Source organism: Sebastes umbrosus, chromosome 16 (genome assembly GCF_015220745.1).
Source record: "Sebastes umbrosus isolate fSebUmb1 chromosome 16, fSebUmb1.pri, whole genome shotgun sequence".
Lineage (NCBI taxonomy): Eukaryota > Metazoa > Chordata > Actinopteri > Perciformes > Sebastidae > Sebastes > Sebastes umbrosus.
Genome location: NC_051284.1, coordinates 468,014 through 491,632, shown reverse-complemented (window position 1 = coordinate 491,632; position 23,619 = coordinate 468,014). Strand labels below are relative to the sequence as shown.

The window sequence follows — 23,619 nt, the reverse complement described above, 5'->3', positions numbered from 1 at the left end:
AGCCCTAATCTGAATAAAACCATAGGTCTCTTTTCTGTAAAATGCACATTTGGTTTTGCCTTTTTATATTGTTGAACAGATGTCTCATGTCAGATGAGCCTTTATAAAAATGGTGTCGCTATTTTTCTCCTCACAGTGCAAGGCAATAGGGGAAAACTCATCTGGAAACTTCATTTATCATAAGACAGTCTCCCTAAATCTTTAACTTTCGTCCATACAAACTGCTAACGAAATGAATATCCATCCAAGTAGTTTACATACAATATGTGAGCAAATGGGACTTAAATGAGAGTCACAACTAACATCCAGTAATTTTCTTGACTATGCCAGGGCACCATTGGACTGTAGAAAAAGGCAGCAGAATTATACAAGGCATACCTAGTAAATTATGAAATTGGAGCAAAAAGATCATCGGGCAATCTAGGGAGCAGCTGCTGGGAAGTGAAAGGGGCCTCTTGCATACCAGATGCCAAAAATTGAATGAGCACTGCAGTTCCATAATGGTCATAACTTTTTTAGATCGATGAAGCCAGAAATGTTTCATAGTCTGAAAGGGGCCACGTATAGCTAGTACATGTCGAAGCACTGCTCAAATAGGTAAATACCACTGAGCCAATTTGAACTGATTTCTAAAGTTCAATTTAAAGAGAGAAAAAGTCATAATATAACCATGTAATAGTAGTCTGTACCTTTTTGCCAAGAATACCACCACTAAAACCACAGCATCTTCTGGCAGTTAGTTTAAATACATAAAGGAATATGCAGGAAGCTAGTCTAGCATTAGCTAATGATATGAATTACCCTCTGCTTCATACATTGGGTGGCTTATCAGAAGGTTCCCATGGCTTGATCCCTACCTCATCCTGGTTTCACATAGAGGCACAACATGACATTTGAATGGGAATAACTATGTGGCTGTTTCCAATGCACGAAGACTACCACTCTTGGGCTTCTTACTCTACAACGTTTTGGTTGCACCAATGCAAATATTACAAATGGGCTAGAATGTCCTGGTTAAGCTAATGATCTAATTATCCGAAACCTGTTGCAGAGGTCTAGCTGACGGCCATGTTAAACATGTTACTGTAAAATAGGAACACCTTTCACTTCTACGTTTTACCATCAAGCAAGTACTTCAACATTTTGTACATTGAAACATTTCGATGATCAACTACTAATGTAATGTAATTAGAGCTGTCAATCCATTACAATAGTTCATCGTGATTAAACGCAAATTAATCACACATTTTTCATCTGTTCTAAATGAACCTTAAAGGGAGATTTGTCAAGTATTTAATACTCTTATCAACATGGGAGTGGACAAATATGCTGCTTTATGCAAATGTATGTATATATTTATTATTGTAAATCAATTAGCAACACAAAACAATGACAGATATTGTCCAGAAACCCTCACAGGTACTGCATTTAGCATAAAACAATATGCTCAGATCATAACATAGCAAACTGCAGCCCAACAGGCAACAACAGCTGTCAGTGTGTCAGTGTGCTGACTTGACTATGACTTGCCTCAAACTGCATGTGATTATCATAAAGTGGGCATGTCTGTAAAGGGGAGACTCGTGGGTACCCATAGAACCCATTTACATTCACTGATCTGGAGGTCAGAGGTCAACGGACCCCTTTGAAAATGGACATGGAGTGTTATTTAACCTCCTAACCACCTCTTGAATGCATATAAAAAGTCAACTGTTTTTTACTCAGACTTTATGCATATGGTGGTGTGTTCTTCATACTATGACAGTTTAACCCCTGTATCATGATACTTGTCGTATTGCCAGATTCTTTTCAATACACAGCCCTAGTAAAGTAAAGCATTTTCTTGTTACCCTCAGGCTCCAGGAGGCGTGGGATACCCAGGCTGTAGTGGGCTATCCTGAAGCCGTCCTCCAGATTCTCCTTGGCGGTCCTCAGCAGTGCCTTCCTCATGTCCACCAGGCTGGGGTCAATGGACTTAATGACAGCCAGGAAGGCCAGACCACTCTTCCAGCTCTTCCCAAAGTCCTGCACTGCCACACCATACCTATGACAGGACATATTCAATGGTCAGGGTCAGTCCAGAAAAACCACAAGCAAACTCTAAGAGGCAGACTGCAAGTACACACCAACGGAGCCTGTAAATCATTAGTGGTGGGAAAAAAAATTGTATGATCTTGAAATCCATTTTTTACTGCCAGAATCGATATGTTTGCTTCATTTGAGTTTATGCGGAGGTAGAAGGAAGTTACGGCTTTTATTGTTGTAGTCTGAGTAACGTGACGTCATATCCGTTCTGTATCCGTCAACCAGACCAGACAAACCAGCCGGCCGCCGCGAGCCAAAACGAAAAAGTAGAAAAAGTTGGAGGGTCGTCGTGGATACGACCTGCACCCTCACATGTTAAATCCAGCGTGGTAAACACTACACATCCAGTAAAGGATGGAAACACTTTGGGTTTCACACATTGACAGGAAAAGCAGAGCTGCATGCTAACTCTGTCACGGACAGGAAACGTTATCGTATGGCGGTAACGTGCAGTCGAGCCGGCCGCCGCTCTCGTCTCCGTGGTCAAATGGGCCGACGCTACAACTGTAGAGCACCCAGATACTGACATTTCTGTTCTCTGCATTCAAACGGCCCCGATGGAGCTGACCATGGATGGATAAAGAGAACGGAGCTGAATGGAGAGCTAGAGACCACCTTGGAGAAGTTAGAGGAAGTTGACACGTGGGACTACGTTTGGTTTTCAAAATAAGGTGTTAACAAAGGGAACTGTATTTACAAAATACATCTATGGAAATAAGATTGATTGGATTATATTCACTAGAAGTATTTAAAACATTACATGTCCCTTATAAATTAAAAAGATAATATCACTAATCAGTGAGGGAAATGTCTTTATTCTTTGATTTTTGGGTTACTGGAATAATAATACAAATAATAATAATAATAATAATAATAATAATAATAATAATAAATAATTCCTGACAATGACTGATATATTTGACTTCAGGACATCTCTGACTACAGACGTGCTGAAAATTAAACATTTTAATGTATTAATTTAGATTTTTTTTCCAAAGTAAAAGTCCCTAGAAGTGTATGATTCAACTTTTTTCTCATAGTCTAGTGTTAAAAAAGTTAACAAAAATCATAATAAATTGCAACAATGAATTGCATTACTTAAAAATCGTAATACATATCGAATCGGCACCCAAGCATCGTGATAGTATCGAATCGGGAAATGACTTGTCCCTTCTTACTGTTTTGGTGAGGCAGAGCTTGCACTCCATTGTTTGTACCGTATATTCACCATGAAATAATTATTATTGGAGACATTTTATTCAGATTTCTAAGATTAAATGAAACAATCGTGATTGAAAATGGCAGACCACACTCACTTGCGTGTTCGCTTCTGTACCCACTGCAGCAGTTTCTTAATGGCCCTACTGTGTTCTCGCATGGCCGCCGACGCCGACTGTCTCTCGTCTGACGGCGTGCTGCAGTAGGTTGCGTCGGAGTCCGAGCTGGTGGGGATGGACGACAGGCTGGAGGAGGAGGGGAACTGGCTCCTGATGTTCCCAGTGAGCTCCTTAATCTGGAAGGAGACAGAGAGTTGGATTATATTCCCCTTTGGTCAACTGTTTTAATCCGTCGATTCAGCTGTTGAGTATCAAATTCAGCCATGTCTCTCAATCAGATTATTTTCCCAAGTGGTTTATGCTGACACTCCGTTGTACTAAACACAAGATCAATCAAACCGTGTTAGAAACTATCCCAGGTATAAAGTAGAATCTGTTCTGGCTTAAGACTCAGTGAAAAGACAACAAACAGGTAAAAGGCCCAGTCAGTAACAGGATTTATTACACCATGGCAACCATGACACCTGATGTAATCAGTTCAACAGATGACCAGCAGAGTTACGTGAGAATCTAAGACCTTAAACCACTCGGAGGATCTTTTCGGAGATGGAATTCCAGAGCAGTTTACTGGTCACGGTTAGTCCAACTCAGCCTGTGAAAACACATGTAACGTCTTCTGTGGCTCCGGACGAGCTTTCTAAAGTCTGACAAAATAACCCTAATGATGTCAGACTACAAATTTAGAACTGAAAGCCTGCATAACAAACGTGTATCGCAAACCAGTTAGCCAAAATGATGTCGTTTCTTATACGTGTTATCATGCAAGATCTTTATATCTTTACACATCAAGTTGTAGAGTCTGAACAGGTTAAAATCTGACGTCTTAAGATGTTCAATATTTACACATTTACTGGAAGCAAACACTTTCCCTGTGAATGAAGGGGGAACAAGACCACTTTCTACATGAATGAGTCCTAAAACCCAGAAGTGAGTCAGCATTTTAGCACTTCCTGTTCCCTTGTCTGGAAGTCGATGGGTTTTTAGTTAGATGTCTGAAATCAGCTGATGAAATTTTAACATTTTGTTCTATGATATAAAATATGTCAATAAATAGCCCACTCATGAATTTTGTAGCATTTACGTGTCTTACAAAAGGCGGTTGCTATCAAGTGTCTAAATGAGACTACCGCCGACTCGTCCTCCTTTACAGCCTCGTTGTGGATACTCACGTTCAACTAAATATATAACAGGGGTTACTAGCACTAGCCCGGCCAGAAAGAAAGAACAATGAAAGCACTGCAAATGAAAACTAGTAATAGTAAGAGTAATAGGGAATGGGAATAGAATGGGATCGCAGAGCATTCTGGGGTGCTGCCGCCATTTTTGGAGGGTAGTGTGGTAGCTATGGTGGCTGTCATTATCTGTCACCGGTCTATTCATCTGTCAATCATTCATCATCAGAAATGTATAAAGTACCCGCAGAAGACAAATGCCCATATAAAGAGAAGCTGACAGGAACAAACAGGCAATATATTACAAAACTGAAGTTCATTTATGATACCGATCCTTACACATTAGGTGGACCTTGACAGCTTGCCAAGGCTTTGGCGTTGGCGCCTCTACAGCAATTCAAAAAATGTAAATCTTTGGAGGCCCATGTCCAATTTACAAACAAGTGGGTATAGGAACTTCAGATCTACAAGCCACATGTCAACTACACAATCATCAGGACAAAGATTAACCGAATGCTAACAAACATCGGCTAATCCCACATAATTAATCTACCGGTATCTTGTAAAATGAAATCCATAACATCAGCCTACCTTTGTGTCTGACTGTATACTATATATAGTACATTCCGTCTTTTGAATCCTAGTCACTGTGTAGTGTTTTGTGATCAGCAGTACTTTTGACACTTGAAGTAAACAGCTGCTATCTGCTACTGCTACTAGCAACTCCTATCGACATGAGAAGATATCCTCAGTAGTAGTCAATGCTCAATTCAGTTTGTCATTGGCTAAGCGCTTCATTTAAACTTGACAGGACCAAAAGAAAAGTCAAAAGCGTCTTGGTTCGTCTGTCCACTGTTCCAAGGCTGATGGGTGCAGTAGTATGTGAGATTAGTCGAGGACAGAGAGTAAATGGTGGAGCTGAAGTTACATTTAGGGAAGTGCTGAATTGTTGCCGTTAACTGTTAAAGGCAAGGCTTACAGTAGCTATTACTGTGCTTTATTTCTAACTGGGATGATTACATTCTATCAGACACTGGTAGATTTACCCATCAGTTCTTCTGAGCAGACCAAAGACCAAACCTCTGGAAAAGACCATCAAAGACGATCAGTGGATCTTGTCCATTATTCCCATTCATCCCAGCTCAGACCTGGCAGTGTAGACAGCTTCATAGAGCTGAAAGCCTCCACAATGAGAGGACAGTCTGTGTGAACTGCACAGATAATTGTTTCCTCATGGTGTCTGTCCGAGGCATTGAACCGCAGTGTGGATTACATAAAACTACCCAGAGAGCCGCACTTTGTGAATGGAAAGTCCAAAGGCTGTGAAGCAGACACTTTATTCTTACTCTTGACCTAATTTTGAGTGAAAAGAGAAGCATAGGAAAGGAGGGGGAATGGAAACTTAAAGTACAAATGAGAGAGGATGAATTAAATAGGAGGATAGATCAAAAACTTGGCAGAGAAAATGAGATTACCTGGAAGAAGAGAATGATGTTCCAGATGAGTCCCAGGATGATGGAGGAGTTTCCATCAGCAACATCAGCTGCATCGATGCTGACCAGCTTTACCTGGGGACACATGCATATACAGTATGTGTCAATCAACCAGCAGTAGGTGGACATGTCTTCATGCTTCCTGTTGTGGTACTCACATTTCTCTCCTCCAGGAAAGACAGGACCTTGGCGATGTTGTTGAGTCTGAAAATTCGATGGGAGGACCTCTTGAACCCGTGAAGCTGGAAGATGATTCAGAATGAGAAAAGTGTTATTGAATAGTATCAAAACTGACACAACTACACTTAATACCAGTACTGCTACAGGAGCTGCTACTAGGAGTCTTATACACAACACTGTACACTTCCACATGTGAAATGATCTGGCACTAAAGACAAAGTGTGAGAGTCTGACCAGCTTGCAGCCAGAGAGCTCCTCCAGCAGTGCCATGAGGATGTGTCCATCCTGTATGTCCCGGAAAAGGTCCTGGACCTCAATGGGAGGGTCACACTGAAGATGGAGGGAAAGAAAGATGGAAGAGAAGAGAAGAGGAGAGGAGAGGAGAGGAGAGGAGAGGAGAGGAGAGGAGGAGAGAGGAGAGAGGAGAGAGGAGAGAGGAGAGAGGAGAGGAGAGGAGAGGAGAGGAGGAGAGGAGAGGAAAGGACAGGAGAGAAGAGGAGAGGAGAGAATTAGAGCTGCATCGATGAGTCAATTAATCAATAAGTAGTATTAATATTTTAATAATTGATTAATGGTTTTAGCATTTTAAGCAAATATTTGCTGTTTCTAATTTCTTAAATGAAATGATTTAATGTTTTTCTTCATCATACATAGCAGTATAGTGAATATCTTTCTTTTTTTTTTCAAATTAATGGATAATGAAAATCGTTAGCTGCAGCCCAAGTGAGAATATAGGATATTTCACAGAAATGGATACCATGAATAACATGTATTTTTTTTTAACCCTCTGAGACCCACAATAGACCCGTTTTTATCTTTTTTTCAGGGGGGCCCAGGGGGTCTTTAGGGGGAGATAGCAGGTCAACAGTAGATGTCACATAGAAGGGGTGTACATCATCTGAAAGCTGGAACCTGCAGATTAATCTGAGATGCAGCTCAGCACTGTGTGTCAAGTTGTTCTAGTCATAAATCAGAAATAAACATGAATGAATTGAAGTGTGTAGAACATTATGATAAAAGTATATGATGGTCATCCCCATGCTCTATTATGTCTCATAATAATGTCTCTATTTTTGGGTTGATACCATTTGTTAAACAGATTGGGTGCTAAATTTAACCATTTTTTACCACTCGAGAATTGATAAAAATTATCAATAATCCCTCCAGAATACCCCATTAAGACACCGAGACCTTGAGGAACACCATAGAAAAAGCCATGCTGTGATTTGGGATCAAAAACTTTTTGAGATTTCTGCAAGAATTGTATTTTTTCGGTGATTGGATGGCAAGCATTTCTGTTGTGTAAACTGCTCAGAAACCCCCTTATTGTCAATCTAGCCAGGAAAGCCATCCATCCTCTGAATGCTCTAGGTCTCTAGTTTGATCCATCCATCCTCTGAATGCTCTAGGTCTCTAGTTTGTGGCTGTAAAGTTTCATGAGGCTGTGATTATCCTAGAGGTCACCACAGGTCATTTTATACAGGGAGGTCAATGAAATGTCTCCTATGGGGACTAACATCATCACACATGAATACAGTTGGGCTCATTGGATCCACCAGAGTCTCAGCTTTACAGTGATACCCAATTTATGGAATTCAAGACTGTTTAGGGACCCCAGTATGCAGAAATATTCAGATACACCATTTTAGAATAGAAAATAACCCATTTATACTGCATTAACAAAACTGCATGTGATTATCATAAAGTGGGCATGTATGTAAAGGGGAGACTTGTGGGTACCCATAGAACCCATTTACATTCACATATCTGGAGGTCAGAGGTCAACGGAACACTTTGAAAATGGCCATGCTAGTTTTCCTCGCCAAAATTTAGTTTAAGTTTGGAGCGTTATTTAACCTCCTTCACGACAAGCTAGTATGACATGGTTGGTACCGATGAATTCCAGTTTCATATGAGATCTTCACTCTAGCTCTAAAACTGAACCTGCTACAGCCTCTGAAAGACAGTAAAGTCGGTCGGGATCGCCCCCGATCCCACGGGTCTCAGGGTATTGACCAAGATGTATACACTTTACATGTCTTGGACATTTGGATATTAAAATCAAAATGTGAAATCAAACACACTGACAGTAAACTATGCACATTTCTCATTTATCACTAGTCCCACAGCATGCACTGCCTGAGCCAACATTTAGCCCTGTTATCACAACAAGTCAGTACCAACTCAGGCATTTGTGAACTTGTCTGGACATGATGAATGGGTGAACGGTGGCAGGAGGAGGGGGGGTGAAGTGACTGGAACTTTCCAAGATGACAGAAGACAAATGTATGATTGTTAATTAGTGGGTCAGAGATTTGATGTAGGGCCAAACAGTGAGTAAGAGAAGAGAGGCTCATTGTGTGAGAGAAAACAAAAGGTTTGATCAGACGCTCAGACTCTCAGCTCACCCGGACTCACCCCTGGTCTGGGACTGAAAACACAGAGCAGAGACAGGCTTTCAGTTCATAGAGCAGTCATGTGATATGAGTGGCCTATCAATGTACAGGTGTGTGTTGACATACAGTAAAGCATGACAAGGTGGAGGTAGACTGTACAGAAGTGTGAGGGTTTCTGGACAATATCTGTCATTGTTTTATGTTGTTAATTGATTTCCAATAATAAATATATACATGCATTTGCATAAAGCAGCATATTGGTCCACTCCCATGTTGATAAGAATATTAAATACTTGACTAATCTCCCTTTAAGGTTCATTTTGAAAAGATAAAAAAATATTTGATTAAATATTTCAATCGATTGACAGCCATAATAAACACATAACATAAACAAATATTTTGATAAGGATGCCCCTTGTTTTGAAGAATTATGACAAAGACATTCAATTCAATTTCAATTCAATTCAATTTATTTTTATATAGCGTCAAATCACAACAGAATTTATCTCAAGACGCTTTATATATAGAGCAGGTCTATGACCGTACACCATAGTTTAGAGACCCAACAGCAACAGGAACACCAAGCGCACTGTGGCCAGGAAAAACTCCCCGATTACTGGGAAGAAACCTGGAGCAGAACCGGGCTCTGGGTGGGCGGCCTGAGCCCGGGCAGTCCAGTTAAACTATGTAATGACACTGTTTCTAATTTCCCTCAAACACATCTTTGCCATTTGAGTACTGCAATTTATTGTTATTTAATAGCCCATATATATATATATACCAATAACCTCCAGTTAATTAATATTGACCAATGGATAGGCTGGGATCCAATTTCCACATTAATTTATTTTATTATATTTTATATTTATTTATGTATATTTTCTCCTTCATGATAACGAGAGATGCTGTCACACATTTCAATAAATGTTAAAATAAATAATTAAAGATCTTTATTTACTTATTATATTATTATTATTCTTTTGACAAAATATTGTTTATATGATGGTAATTTATTTATTTCTAATTTATCAATCACATCTGTGTATTTATTAGGAGTGTCAAAGTTACCGCGCTAATAACGCGTTAACGCAAATTCGTTTTAACGCCACTAATTTCTTCAACACATTATCTTCTTCATCTTGCGATGTTACGGTTGTTGCGGGCTCAGTTTTAAAGCCCCATTCGCACCAGATGAAACTAAAAATAATAATAATAAATTCAAATTATATACCGCCTTTCAGGACCTCAAAGACGCTTAACAATATAGACGGGATGCTGTGTGAAACAAACAGCAGAAAAACAACACACACGGGCGCACACTCATATACACACACACACAGACAAATGGGTAAGGGTGGGGGGGCTAGGAGTAGGCAGAGGAGAAGAGATGGGTCTTGAGGCGGGACTGAAATAGTGAGAGGGAATCTAGAAAACCTAAGGAATCTATTGGTATCGAACATGTCATGCTAGCTTGTCGGGAAGGAGGTTAAATAACGCTCCAAATTTACGCTAAATTTTGAGGGAGAAAAACTGTCATGTCCATTTTCAAAGTGTTCCGTTGACCTCTGACCTCCAGATCAGTGAATGTAAATGGGTTCTATGGGTACCCACAAGTCTCCCCTTTACAGACATGCCCACTTTATGATAATCACATGCAGTTTGGGGGAAGTCAGTCAAGTCAACTGACAGCTGTTGTTGCCTGTTGGGCTGCAGTTTGACATGTTATGATTGGAGCATATTGTTTTATGCTAAATGCAGTACCTGTGAGGGTTTCTGGATCAATATCTGTCATTGTTTTGTGTTGTTAATTGATTTACAATAATAAATATATACAAACATTTACATAAAGCAGCATATTTGTCCACTCCCATGTTGATAAGAGGATTAAATACTTGACAAATCTCCCTTTAAGGTACATTTTGAACAGATAAAAAAATGTGAGATTAATGTGCGATTAATTATGCAAAATCATGTGATTAATTGCGATTAAATATTTTAATCGATTGACAGCCCTAGTATTTATGCATTTATTTGTGTGTCCCCTTTGGGCCTCCATACAACCATAGTTTCCAGTCCCTTTCATTAGTTACGTCGGAGCCCACAGCTCATAGTAGCAGAGGAGGGGCCCCTCATCTACCCAGTCATTGTTCACATACAGCAGCTAGCTGGGTGGTTTGGGGAGGAAAACGACCACCATGGGCTAGCTAGACCTGTAACATCACCACCGTTCTCTCAGATTAACACTTTACAGCCTAATGAAACTTTAATGCTGCACACAGGCAGCTCCACACAACCCCATGTATAATTCATAGGGTGAGATGGAGAGACTGCAACTGTTGTTGGATGTACAGCCGCAGTGTAAAACACGTACAGTGAGCCTGGTTGGGCAATCCCAGCTTCATGATACAGTCTGTGGTGAAGACGGAGCTACCCTGGGATGGTGGTAGATGAGAGCTCAAGGAGTATGGAGACCCTCATTATGGTTTCTCCTCGTGTATTTTCTGCAGCCAACATTTCATGAAGCTATCCACAAACCTTTTCTAAATGTAGGTTGATCCATCGGGTGAAAGTCCTCTTCTGAACCAGTTCTCTTTCAACTGCAACACAGAAAGAAAGAGAAGAAAAACAGATTTCAGTCATCAGGAAACTGAAGCCGAGGCCACAGTACTCATCAGTCTGAGGAAGCATGCGAGCATGACTCACCCCCCCGGCTCGCCAAAGGCACATCACCATCACGTATTCCAACAGATAACTGAGATTTTTAACAAGACGCACTCTGCTGCAGTTATCTCCAAACCTTAAACATTAAAGGGCCTGTACACCCACACAGGTGTTTCCACTTATTCTGGCTGATGCAACCCTATACATGCAAATACATGGGGCACAACGTGAATGTGGAACATGCTGACCATGATGTGATGGTGCTGTATATCAAATACAGACGGAACTTTAAAGCATTACATGTTAATGTGTTATATGTCAAGTTATTACAGGAGCCTCCAACGCTGTATCCAGTTCTCTTAATACATCCATGGTGAAAACCCGCTGCACAGGACTAAACATAACAGGACTAACATACTAAAAGATAAGTAGAAATGTATTGTTTGTATTTACAGGGGTAAATAACATGATATTGTTTCTGGATGGGGAGGGGGACATGTTTACTGTGGACTTCACTCTGCCCTCCTGAAGGAGCTCTAGTGTGCTAATTCCACACTGACCATATTGGAGAGCCCGGCCACTGATTTGTTAATGTGCCCCATCAATGGAATAGCAGCCTGTCCTGTATAGTGCTCACTCACAGGGGAATGCAGACGACGACTCCCCCCCCCCCCCCCCCCCCCGCATTTCGCAGACAATGCTGGAGTCGGGTTGGTATTCAAGAGACGTAGCTTTAATGCATGAATCTTTGTCAGACAAAGGGAGGTGGTGGAGGAGGGAGGTGAGAGAAGATAAAGAGGATGACAAGAAGAGGAGATGACAGCTGGGGAAGGAGTGAGAGAGCCCGGGGGGAGATGAACAAGATGAGAGATGAAATGAAGAGTATGTTCAAGAACAATATTAGAAACAACATCGCTACAAACTAAAGGGAAAATTCAACCAATTGTTGGCATCAGGTATCCGATGATGCAAACTTCAATAGACCAGAGTGTGATACAGCGAAATGACTACATGGCATGGCTTCAATCATAAACACTTTCTGTATAACCCATGCCAAATGATCAAGCTTTCAAGCAACTTATCTACAAATAAATCCATCTTTGACTAATAGCAACAAGTTGACCATCCTTCATAATGGAAAGTACGGAAGCCCTGAAAGCCAGAATCTTTTTTTTTCTGGTGATCCATTTTCTAAGTCTGATCTAAAATATTTTCTCTCCTGTGTTTATGACTGAAGAACAGCTGAAAACCTGTTTTGTATTGCCAGGAGAATCTTTCAAAGTTCCTTTTTTTCTTTGAAACAGGTGGAAATTTTTTAGGCTGATTTTAGTTGTTTGTTTTTTTCTTTGCCTTTCAGTGAAAACAGGTGGAAGATTTTTTTCTTTTAAGGCTGATTTTTCTAAGCATTTGTTGTTGAAAAAGAGAAAAATCAGCCTAAAAAAAAAAAAATCTTCCACCTATTTTCACTAAGAAGAAAAGAAAAGAAAAGTAACTTAAAAAAATCAGCCTAAATTTTTTTTCGCTATATCGTGACAGTAGTACATGAAACAGGTAACCTGAAAATAATCATATGCCTCCGGTGTCCTCCGGTGTCCTCCGGTGCTCCTAACAGCATCTTCAAGATTTCACAGACCGGGGGAAAACTAGCAGTCAGAGCTGATCTGAGGTCTGCTGTCCATCTGCTGTCTATGAGAGCCGGCTGTCAATCACTCGCTAACTCCGATCCAACGGTCAAACTAGGCAGCGCTGATTAAATATGAATCAATATTCTGTTACTGTAATGCCTATTTCTCACCTCACATGTTCTCAGAATCATCTTGTAGTGCACGGTTTAGCTGTAAAATGAGAAAGTTTGTGACGCCGCCGCCATTGAGGAGTCTGTTGAAGGAACGCCAAGTTCCGCTCACATAACCGGAGCACAGCCAATAGGAACGCTCTCTCAATGAAATGATCAGTGATTGGTCAAAGTCTCCCGTCACGGGCTAAGTGTTTTAAAGTCTGAAAACAGAGCCATGAGGAGGAGCAGAAGTCTAGTTTTCTCTCAGAACACTTGAATTACAATATGCTGAAAGGTCATTTTGGGGATTTTTGCCCAATGATGCCAAAAATATACTGCCTACTGCCACTTTAAGTCATAAACACAGGGGAGAAAATCATTTAGATCAGACTTAGGAAATGGATCACCAGAAAAAAAATTCTCGCTTGCCTTTCAGGTCTTCCGTAGAAAGTCTATGTGCACAACACAAAATGACGAAGAAATATTTTAAGCATAATGCCCCGCTACAGCAACCAGAACAGACATGTCAAAGTCGGGCTGCAGCTTCGCCCGCCAGCACTGCCAAACACAATTAATAAATCATAAATCGATCAAGTTCACGTTGTGATTTCTCTCTCTCTTCACCATGGAGAGGGACCATTCTGTAGCTCAGCTTCGGTGGATTGTTTTTGCCATAACTACTGCAGCTAAAGAGAGAAATGTTGATAATGAAGGGTGCCGCTTCCAGAAGTGGAAATTACAATATTCTTTCACTGAAAGCCAAAACAAATGTGTTTGCCTGATTAGCCAACAGTGTTGCTGTGGCTAAGTCAATGTAAAGAGACACTATCAGACAAATCGGGAGCGACCGTGCAGAGAAAGTGAAGCAGCTGGAAGCTGTCTCTGCCTCACAGGTTTGTAAGTCAAATGAAACCAGCACTAAATCAAGCTATGACGTGGCCGTAGCCAAACGTGGCAAACCTTTTATAAAGTATGAGTTTATTATCAAAGACTGTGTGATGAAGATGGTGGATAACATTTGCTCCAAAAAAAGCAAGAGTTTGGCTCGTAACACAGTGGCCCAGAGAATAGAAGACATATCATCAGACACTAAGACACAAGTGGGTGACGGGAGTGAATGTTAGCCTGCGATAAAAGCACAGATACCTCAAACACTGCCCAGTTATTCATTTCTTTGAGAGGAGTTGATGATGACATGAACATAACAGAAGAGCTGCTTGGAGTGGATGTATTCATCTTGAACCTACCATGGAGTAAAGTTAACAACAAAAGCCAGACTTTTAATCAGGAGACCCGTGTTCCAGACCGTTGGTGACGTTACGTTACGTTACGTTACGTTACGTTACGTTGCGTTACGTTGCGTTACGTTACGTTACGTTACGTTAGTGACATCTGTCCCGTGACCATTGTTATGTGTTTTTTAGTGACGTTTGTGATGTGTTTTCCGTAGTTGTGTTACGTTGTTTCTGTACGTGTTTTACTTGGTTTACAGACTTATTTTAAGCCCATCCATGATGTTTTCCCTTACCCTAACTAGTGGTTTTCTTGCCTAAACTGCCTAATCTGCAGACATTTGCTTGGCGTACAAATGACACACATAGAGGCTAAAATTCGTACTCATGATATGTGGAATGTTGGTGTAATGTTGTATTTATAAGCGTTCCTGTGAGATCAGGTTGGAAAAAGATAGCTGTTAGTGGACAACACCTGTTCTTTCAATGTGTCACATACGTATTTAATCAACATTTCAGATCTAAAGGTCTTATGGAAGGCTACAGGTTGTCAGCATGAATTAGTTTGCCACTCAGAACTGTAGTGTCTCTCCCTTCTGAGCCAACAATTGGTAATTACATACTCTGCAGTACCTCAACTGCAGCTGTGACTTTTTAATTTGAGTTACTTACAAATGTTGATGCTGCAACTGATTGATAAGGGATCCAAAAGGATCCGGATTTGAAAAAAGGATTAGATACTGGCTTTGAATTAGATAAGATGCTATCAAACCTACACTGCACTGCAACACAAAGGGTAAAGTGTTGGGACTTAGCTCTGTTTAGAGCCTTACCATCACTAAAGCTATAAATGTACCATTTTTCCTGAGCATAGCAATCAATTTGATTTTGATATATTTAATGTATACAAGCTTAAGTTGTTTGTTGATGGTGGCACTACAGGCATCATTAAGGATTAATCCACTGGAGACCATGAATATTATCAATCCAGACATTTTTAAGGTACTTTCTCAAAGTATTGGTCAAGGGGAAAGCTTGACTTGATGATGGTGCACAACGAAAGGTCAAGGAGTCATCAGCATCATTAGGGACATGGGACATGTTTTAATGCTAGTGCTGACAGGATACCTGAGTTCAGGTACTGAATGCTGCGTTCTAGGACGGGGAGGTGTCAAAAAGACAGTAAAAAAGTGCGGTAGGAATTGAGGTATGACTGGCTAGAACAGCATGAGACCAGAACAGGCAACCGACAGTAGAGTGCCAACGTGAAATGACTACTCTCTTGGCCACTTGCATAAAATCCATCACCAGAGCTCACAATATGGCACATTCATAAGGATACACTCTGAGGTGTCCGAGCGAGTCCGGATACGGTGACCAAATCTTTCATAAAAGTGTCAAACACTCTGAAGCCACTGTGCACTGAGCGGTCCCTCCCTAACAGAAACCAGAGCTTTGCTTTATATATAATATACCTGGAAAAATGACATCAGCTTACTGCTCATACTAGGCCTCTTTCAAAGTTATGCACAGTTTTATTTTACAAGTCTGACTCTGTGTGTGTTTCCACACGGTGACTAATTATGTAATTACTTCCAAAATAGGTGTTGATAATGTAATATGGAAAATGTCAGCTTTGCAAAAAGGCAAATAAAGCACTTGTATGTGCTGCAGAGGATCTGTGATCATCATTTCTTAAACTAGGGTATGCCTAGTAGAAAGGAAAGCCTGTAAAAGGGTGTTAGCGGTACTGTTTGATCGTTTATTCTGAGGCCCAGCAACATGACGGGGGAGTCCTAATGATACCTCTGTTTACTGCCCTGTTAGCATGTACAGTATGTGCCACTGTATACTAACTTACTATGCATGCTAAGTGAAATTCAAACATTCATCTATTTTTGTTGATTCTGTAGTTTTCTACACATCAGCCCATTCTTCCGAATGTCCAGCTAAGAGATAATAACTCTGAACATTGTTATATGAAAGCAAACAGCATCAGTGTACATCAGTGTCTCATACCAGCTGCAGGAGAACAACAGATATTGGTTGACGGGAGTCCCCAGTTCACCGTCCGGGAGCATTAACTTAGCAGCTATGATGCTGCGTGTAGTGTTGCAGACATGGTAAATGTAATTGTATTTATATAGTGCTTTTCTAGTCTTCCGACCACTCAAAGCTCTTTACACTACATGTCAGTATTCACCCATTCACACACACATTCACACACTGATGGCAGAGGCTGCTAAGGAGCCAACTTTGCCCATCAGTATCTAATCTATGCCTTCGGGAGCAATTTGGCGTTAAGTGTCTTGCTCAAGGACACATCAAGATGTGACCCAGGCCGGGGATCGAGCCACCGACCTTCCGATTGGAGGACAACCTGCTCTATCCTCTGAGCCACAGCCGCTTTCCCAGTAAAAGTTTCCACCGCACATTTAGTTTAGTTTAGCAGGTTGTCAGCTGTGTGTCAGCTGTGTGTCGGCGTGGTTGTGCTACGTTAGCAGCTCTAGCATTGCCGGAGGCTTCGTGCTCGCCGTAGTCTGCGTAACATTAGCGATATCCAACAGTGTGTGTGTGTGTGTTGGCGGTGAGTGTGAGGTTGTTGGTGGCGTTCTAGTTGTGATCATAGGTGTAGCAGTGTGTGTACAGTTTATTTGTCGGTGAATAAATGCTACGAAACTACAACTCCTCCGCTCCGCTCAAGCGAGCCGGAGAGACTGGAGACGACTTCCTGTATCCTACAACTCCGGCTCCGCCTCTTAAGGTGGGCTGTTAAGGTGGACCAGCTTTTCTCCTTAAAGTCACGAGCCACTCCTCTGAGCCGCTCAGTTTTTGAGTTAATTATTAACATTTCTTTTAACCGTTTTAACCGATAGCATTAATCGGTTAAAATGCTTAATGTCGGTTAACGGTTACACGGTTAATTATGGACATCCCTAATATACATGTACAGTATATATGCATATGCACTCAGTCCTCTGGAGAACTGTAGGTCCTTCATCCTCACTTTCTAATGTATGTGGCAATATTCATCTGCATACCCACACGTATACATGGCCATGCATACTTCTCTGGAATATATGGAAATGATTTGCCTCCATTGAGCCACATCGTCTCCAACACGTCCAGATTGTATTCTGGTATTCTTGTTGGGTCTTAAAATATCCTTCAACGAGAGGATGAGTCTGTATAAAAGAGGTAACCCGTGAATTGTACTGCTGTAAAACCTAAAAGGTGGTTTTGAACCTTTAGTTTAAATTAAAGAATTGACCTTTTCCTTCGACTCTGAGTGCTCTGCTTGGTCTTATTTGCTTGCCATGCAAACAGAGGAGACTCAGCTGAGTACACCAAATCTACATGGACACGTTTAGCATGACAACTCTTTTATTACATTTCTGGGTGGAGGGGAGGACACTATCGGAACAAGCAAATATAATTAAGTGGCAATTAGCTCTGGAGGCTATAAATGTACACACATCTATAAAAATAACTAGACAGGCTCTTTGTGGGGGTTTTGTGGCGTCAGTGTCTCTTTGCTTTGTGAATCCAACCAAAGCACACAAGTTACCAGTGTTGTATTCCCTCAGAGGGACGGTTAATGGATATGGGACACACAGCATGCATTGTATTCACTATAGCTCCTTCAGACCACATTTACACAGACAAACATTCCCAGCAAAAAGTTGGATCTGGTATTAGTTGAATCCTAAACTTGATTTAATTAGGTAGTCTCGTTCAGATTGAACATATTGTGATAACATTTTTGGTCATATCGTCCACCCCCAGGACCGCCATATACAGAACACCAGGTGAAACCAGTGGAGGATATCTTTGACGTTGATCAATCAAATTGAATGAATGCACCGTTCAGCAGCTGAGAGTTTGGGAGGCACAAGGGGAAGATTTCCATAATAATTCTATTTTGATGGGAGATCCTACTTATGATATAGTTTCTTTCCTTCAAAGTTGCTGTATGCCAGCCTTCAGCAATTTGGGTACGGCTCAGGGATTCAGCAGAGTTCTGGGCTCGCTCAGAATTCAGCTGGGCAGCGGAAAAGCGGTATAGGAGCATCAATAAGAAGAGGAACAGAAGAGAAGGGCGTTCAGGGGGCACGACCAGAGATATGAGAAAAGAAGAGGGGTACTTCTCGGGTGTCAATGGTGCGAAACTTCAGCCCTCCCATCAATACACTGCCCTGTCTGACTCTTTCATTTGAACCTTTCTTTCTAAAGAATTAATAACATTCATCACTAGGGATGTCACGATACCAGTAATCTAGTAGTCAATACCAATACCAGTGAATTTCCACAACTCTCGACACCAACTTCGATACCACGGTAAAAAAAAAAAAAAAAAAGGAAAATGATGAGACTATTCCTCAGGTATAGCGCAATGACTGCAAGAAAACAGCAGAGGCTGTACACGCACACACACACACACACACACACACACTCTCTATATATATCCTCAGATTGCAAGCAGAAGTTCAAATTCACTGACATGGTGACAGACCATTAGAACATTAAATATTCAGTTCAGTTTGTTCAGTTTTTTCCCCCACGAGTGGGTCCTCTTCTCAGGCAAATCAATGAAGGATCTCTGATCAGTTTTCAGGTCAGTTATTTCCACAAGAGTGAGTCATCTTCTCGAACAAATTAATAAAGGATCTCTGAAAAAGTAAACAAACCCAACGGCTGTTTTCGAAACCGCATACTATACTAGTAGTACGTACTGATTTGGCCAAAATGTAGTATGTAGTATGCAGTATGCGAACAAAAGCAAAATCTCCAGTATGCCAAAAATACCCGGATGACGTACTGATTTGGAAAAATTCTCCAGTATGCATCAGACCAGTCTACCTCGCCTACTGTATCCCACAATGCAATGCGCTGCGACGGTCACTTTTTGGAAATTTTTGTAATGGCGGAAATGACGGACGTCAACATCCCGGTGACAGCGGTGGACAGGGAGGAATATAAATGTAAAAATAGCATATTATTTTTAATATAATATAAATGTAAAAATAGCATATTATTTTTCTAATTTAATGTAAGGACAGCAATTCATAAGTGCTACTGTCTATCTGTAACGAACGTAATCTGTCCTACTAACGTTAACTTTACCCATAGCAAAGCTGTAACTTTTAAGTTTTTTATAAGCTTTCCAAAACCGGAAGCCCGCGAAACTCGGCCTCGCGTACTACAAAATAAACCGATTTACGTTCCATACTGCATACTACTGAGGATGCGCAGTATGTACTGCATACTGCGCTCCTCAGTAGTATGCAGTATGCGGTTTCGAAAACAGCCAATATCTCCACGGCGCTGTGTGTGTGTGTGCGTGCGTGCGTGCGTGCGTGCGTGCGTGCGTGCGTGCGTGCGTGTGTGTGTGTATGTGTCGCGCTCCGACACACAGAGGACACACATGGATTCAAATTTCATATGTCAGCCTGAAATCCATGATAACAGTTAGGTTCTTTACTTGTGCTTGCAGTCCAGTCTGACTGGAGTTACACAGGACACTCTCTTTGTGTACCGCAGTGTTTGAGAGTGACCCAGTTCTGGGTTCTGTCTACCCGGGTGCCAATTAGAACCATGGAGACGACTTCTTCCACTCGGATAAAACAGTAAAAAAGGAACGCCTGCAGATGTTCTGGAACCACCCACGCAAACCCCAGGCTCACTCTGATCACAGACTCAGGGGATGAAAGACACCAGTGATAGATGTTCCCTGATTATTTTGTATTTCAGCTTCGTTATTCCACCGCACATCATAATCAGACTGGGTGTCTGAATGTAGCCCACGGTAACAGTTAGAATATGAAAAATACAGAAGAGCTCTTTTACTGAAATATTCATGCAGCAGGCAGCTGTGACAGGGGCATCCCTTCAGAGTGCAGCGCTGCATCATCCAGAGGGGTTACATAACTGAAGAGTTCACAGACAGGCTCTTCCTCCTCTTGCCTTTTGGGCTAAATCACCATCTTAACAGTTTGTCATCACCATTTCAGATCTGTAAGGATGGAGGAAAATCCTTGTTTTCAAAAAATCCTTAAAATAATATATATATATAAATTAATGTTGTTAAATGATAAACATTGCTAAAAATTAAACTTTTCATATAGATATAACTGTAAAATGCAATATCTGCATGAGATTTTTCTCATAATGTGTCTATATAACAAAACAAAAACAGAATTTTTATTTTGTTATTCATTGATTAAAATATTGAATCACAATTAATCTCATGATTGTCCATAGTCAACTGCAATTAATCGCAAATTAATCGTACATTTTTTCTCTGCTCTAAATGTACCTTAGAAAGGGAGATTTGTCAAGTATTTAATCCTCTTATCAACATGGGAGTGGACAAATATGCTGCTTTATGCAAATGTATGTATATATTTATTATTGGACATCAATTAACAACACAAAACATTGACAGATATTGATCCAGAAACCCTCACAGGTACTGCATTTAGGCATAAAAACAATATGCTCCAATCATAACATGTCAAACTGCAGCCCAACAGGCAACAACAGCTGTCAGTGTGTCAGTGTGCTGACTTGACTATGACTTGCCCCAAACTGCATGTGATTATCATAAAGTGGGCATGTCTGTAAAGGGGAGACTCGTGGGTACCCATAGAACCCATTTACATTCACTGATCTAGGAGGTCAGAGGTCAAGGGACCCCTTTGAAAATGGCCATGACAGTTTTTTCCTCACCAACATTTAGGGGAAACTTTGGAGCGTTATTTCAATTCAACTCAGACCAACTGACATTGCAAGAATAAATGTTTAGATGGAACAATATCTGAAAAAGCATGATTACATAACCTGACTCCCAAAGCACTTTATAGAATAACAGCCGTGACGAGACAGAAAGACTCTGGATGGTTAATGGATCATTTACAGGAGAGTCATTGACTCTGTTTCATGTCTTTCTCACTCGACAATGTTCAGTCACAACTACAGAAAATCAAATAAACAAATACAGTTGTTCACACTTTTCTATGCTCACAGTATGATCAATTAAACGTCTCTCACAAAAGCTTTTTTCTTCTTTTAACAAGAACAACCTCAACTTCGGATAAAGAAGTAGTTCACCTCAGGTAATTTATGTGTGGTCACATGACTACCATTATGTTCACCTGTTAAAGTTGTTTATAAAGCTATAAAGAACCATTCTAGTGGTTCATGTCTACAAATGATTAGGTGGAATGAAAACTGAAAGATAAGGCGAGGGCCAATTACCATATGATCAGCTGAGGTTACTCCTCAGCTTATCCGTTGGAAAGGGTTAATAAGTCATGGGACGAGAGGAGGAGACTAAACAATATGCTAAGTTTAAAACTCAGAAAGTAACATTTACTTTACATAATCAAACAGTCTGATCTGTCCAGCTTTGAGTGTTATTTTTGTGCTTAAAGCACAAACTTGGATAATAACTTCCAAACTGTCCCAGTGATGGTGTGTGCTCACACAAACCAACATTTTATCCAGGTTACGTAAACCACCTAACTGGTTTAGATAATCTACCCACAACACAAATTTGGTGAATCTGATGCTTTGTTACCTGTCTGATCGTCGGGCTGCTCGTGTTTCTCGCCCCCTTCTGACTTCTTAAGCCATGTTGCTTCAGATCTCAGCTTTTAACTTGGTGAGTACAGTGTTATTTTACTAAAAGTCCCAAGTTGTATACAAATCTGAACTTCCCTCCAAGTCCATGTTCAGACTAATATTAGTATTGTGTGAAAAAACACAGCACCATTCATTTCAACGAAGCCACTAATGCAGTGCAGAGTGAAGTAATGCAGCGCAACCCAAAGCCATGCAACGTAATGCCACGAAAAACAATGCAGTACGACGCAACATTACGTAATATAAAGTAACACAACGCAAAGCAACACAATGTAAAAAAACACAGGGTGAAGCAATATAATGTAGAGCAACACACCCACACACTTAATGCAACATAATCAAAGCCATGCAATATAATGCCATGCTTCACGTTAGTGAAGCAACACAAACAATGTAAGCACTGCAACGTAAAGCAACACAATTTAAAGAAACACGACATGAAGCAACACAACATAAGGCAGCATAACCAAAGCCACGCAATGCTACTTAACATAAAGCAACACAATACAATGTAAAGCACTGCAAGGTAAAGCAATGTAACATGAAGCAATGTAAAGCAAAGCAATGTAAAGCAATGCAATGAAAAGAAAAGCAATGTAAAGCAATGCAATGTAAAACAACGCAACGTAAAGCAACGCAACGTAAAGCAACGCAACGTAAAGCAACGCAATGCAGCATAACCAAAGGTAAACAACGCAATGAAATACTACAATAGGTAAAGCAACACAATACAATGTTTGCAATGCAACGTAATGCAGCATAACCAACGTAACACGACGTAAAGGAAAGCAAGGTAAAGCAACACAACGTAAAGCACTGTAAGGTAAAGCAACACAACATAAGGCAAAGCAAGGTAAAGCAACACAACGTAAAGCAAAGCAAAGCAAGGTAAAGCAACGCAACGTAAAACAAAGCAAGGTAAAAGCAAAGCAAGGTAAAGCAACACAATGTAAAGCAAAGCAAAGCAAGGTAAAGCAACGCAACGTAAAGCAAAGCAAGGTAAAGCAAAGCAAGGTAAAGCAACGCAACGTAAAGCTAAGCAAGGTAAGGCAAAGCAAGGTAAAGCAACACAACGTAAAGCAACGCAATGCAGCATAACCAAAGGTAAACAACGCAATGAAATACTACAATAGGTAAAGCAACACAATACAATGTTTGCAATGCAAAGTAATGCAGCATAACCAATGTAACACGACGTAAAGGAAAGCAAGGTAAAGCAACACAACGTAAAGCACTGTAAGGTAAAGCAACACAACGTAAAGCAAAGCAAAGCAAGGTAAAGCAACACAACGTAAAGCAAAGCAAAGCAGGTAAAGCAACGCAACGTAAAGCAAAGCAAGGTAAAGCAAAGCAAGGTAAAGCAACACAATGTAAAGCAAAGCAAAGCAAGGTAAAGCAACGCAACGTAAAGCAAAGCAAGGTAAAGCAAAGCAAGGTAAAGCAACGCAACGTAAAGCTAAGCAAGGTAAAGCAACACAATGTAAAGCAACACAACATAGCGTAACGTTAAGCAGCGTAAAGCAGCGCAACGTAAAGCAGCGCAACGTAAAGCAGCGCAACGTAAAGCAACGCAACGTAAAGCAACGCAACGTAAAGTAACGCAACGTAAAGCAAAGCAAAGCAACTCAAAGCGAAGCAAAGC

General features: G+C 40.7%; 1 protein-coding gene across 2 annotated transcripts in view; it reads right to left on the bottom strand.

Moving 5' to 3' along the window:
• The window catches only part of clmn (calmin), a 60,346-nt gene that overhangs the window by 15,499 nt on the left and 21,228 nt on the right, over nt 1–23,619 (bottom strand). For both annotated transcript variants that reach the window (XM_037746385.1, XM_037746384.1), the window contains exons 2-7: nt 11,199–11,260; nt 6,502–6,597; nt 6,246–6,329; nt 6,070–6,162; nt 3,402–3,598; nt 1,851–2,044 (exon numbers count right to left, since the gene is read on the bottom strand). In XM_037746385.1, coding sequence (XP_037602313.1) covers nt 1,851–2,044; nt 3,402–3,598; nt 6,070–6,162; nt 6,246–6,329; nt 6,502–6,597; nt 11,199–11,260 — 726 coding nt within the window. The remainder of the gene's footprint in view (nt 1–1,850; nt 2,045–3,401; nt 3,599–6,069; nt 6,163–6,245; nt 6,330–6,501; nt 6,598–11,198; nt 11,261–23,619) is intronic.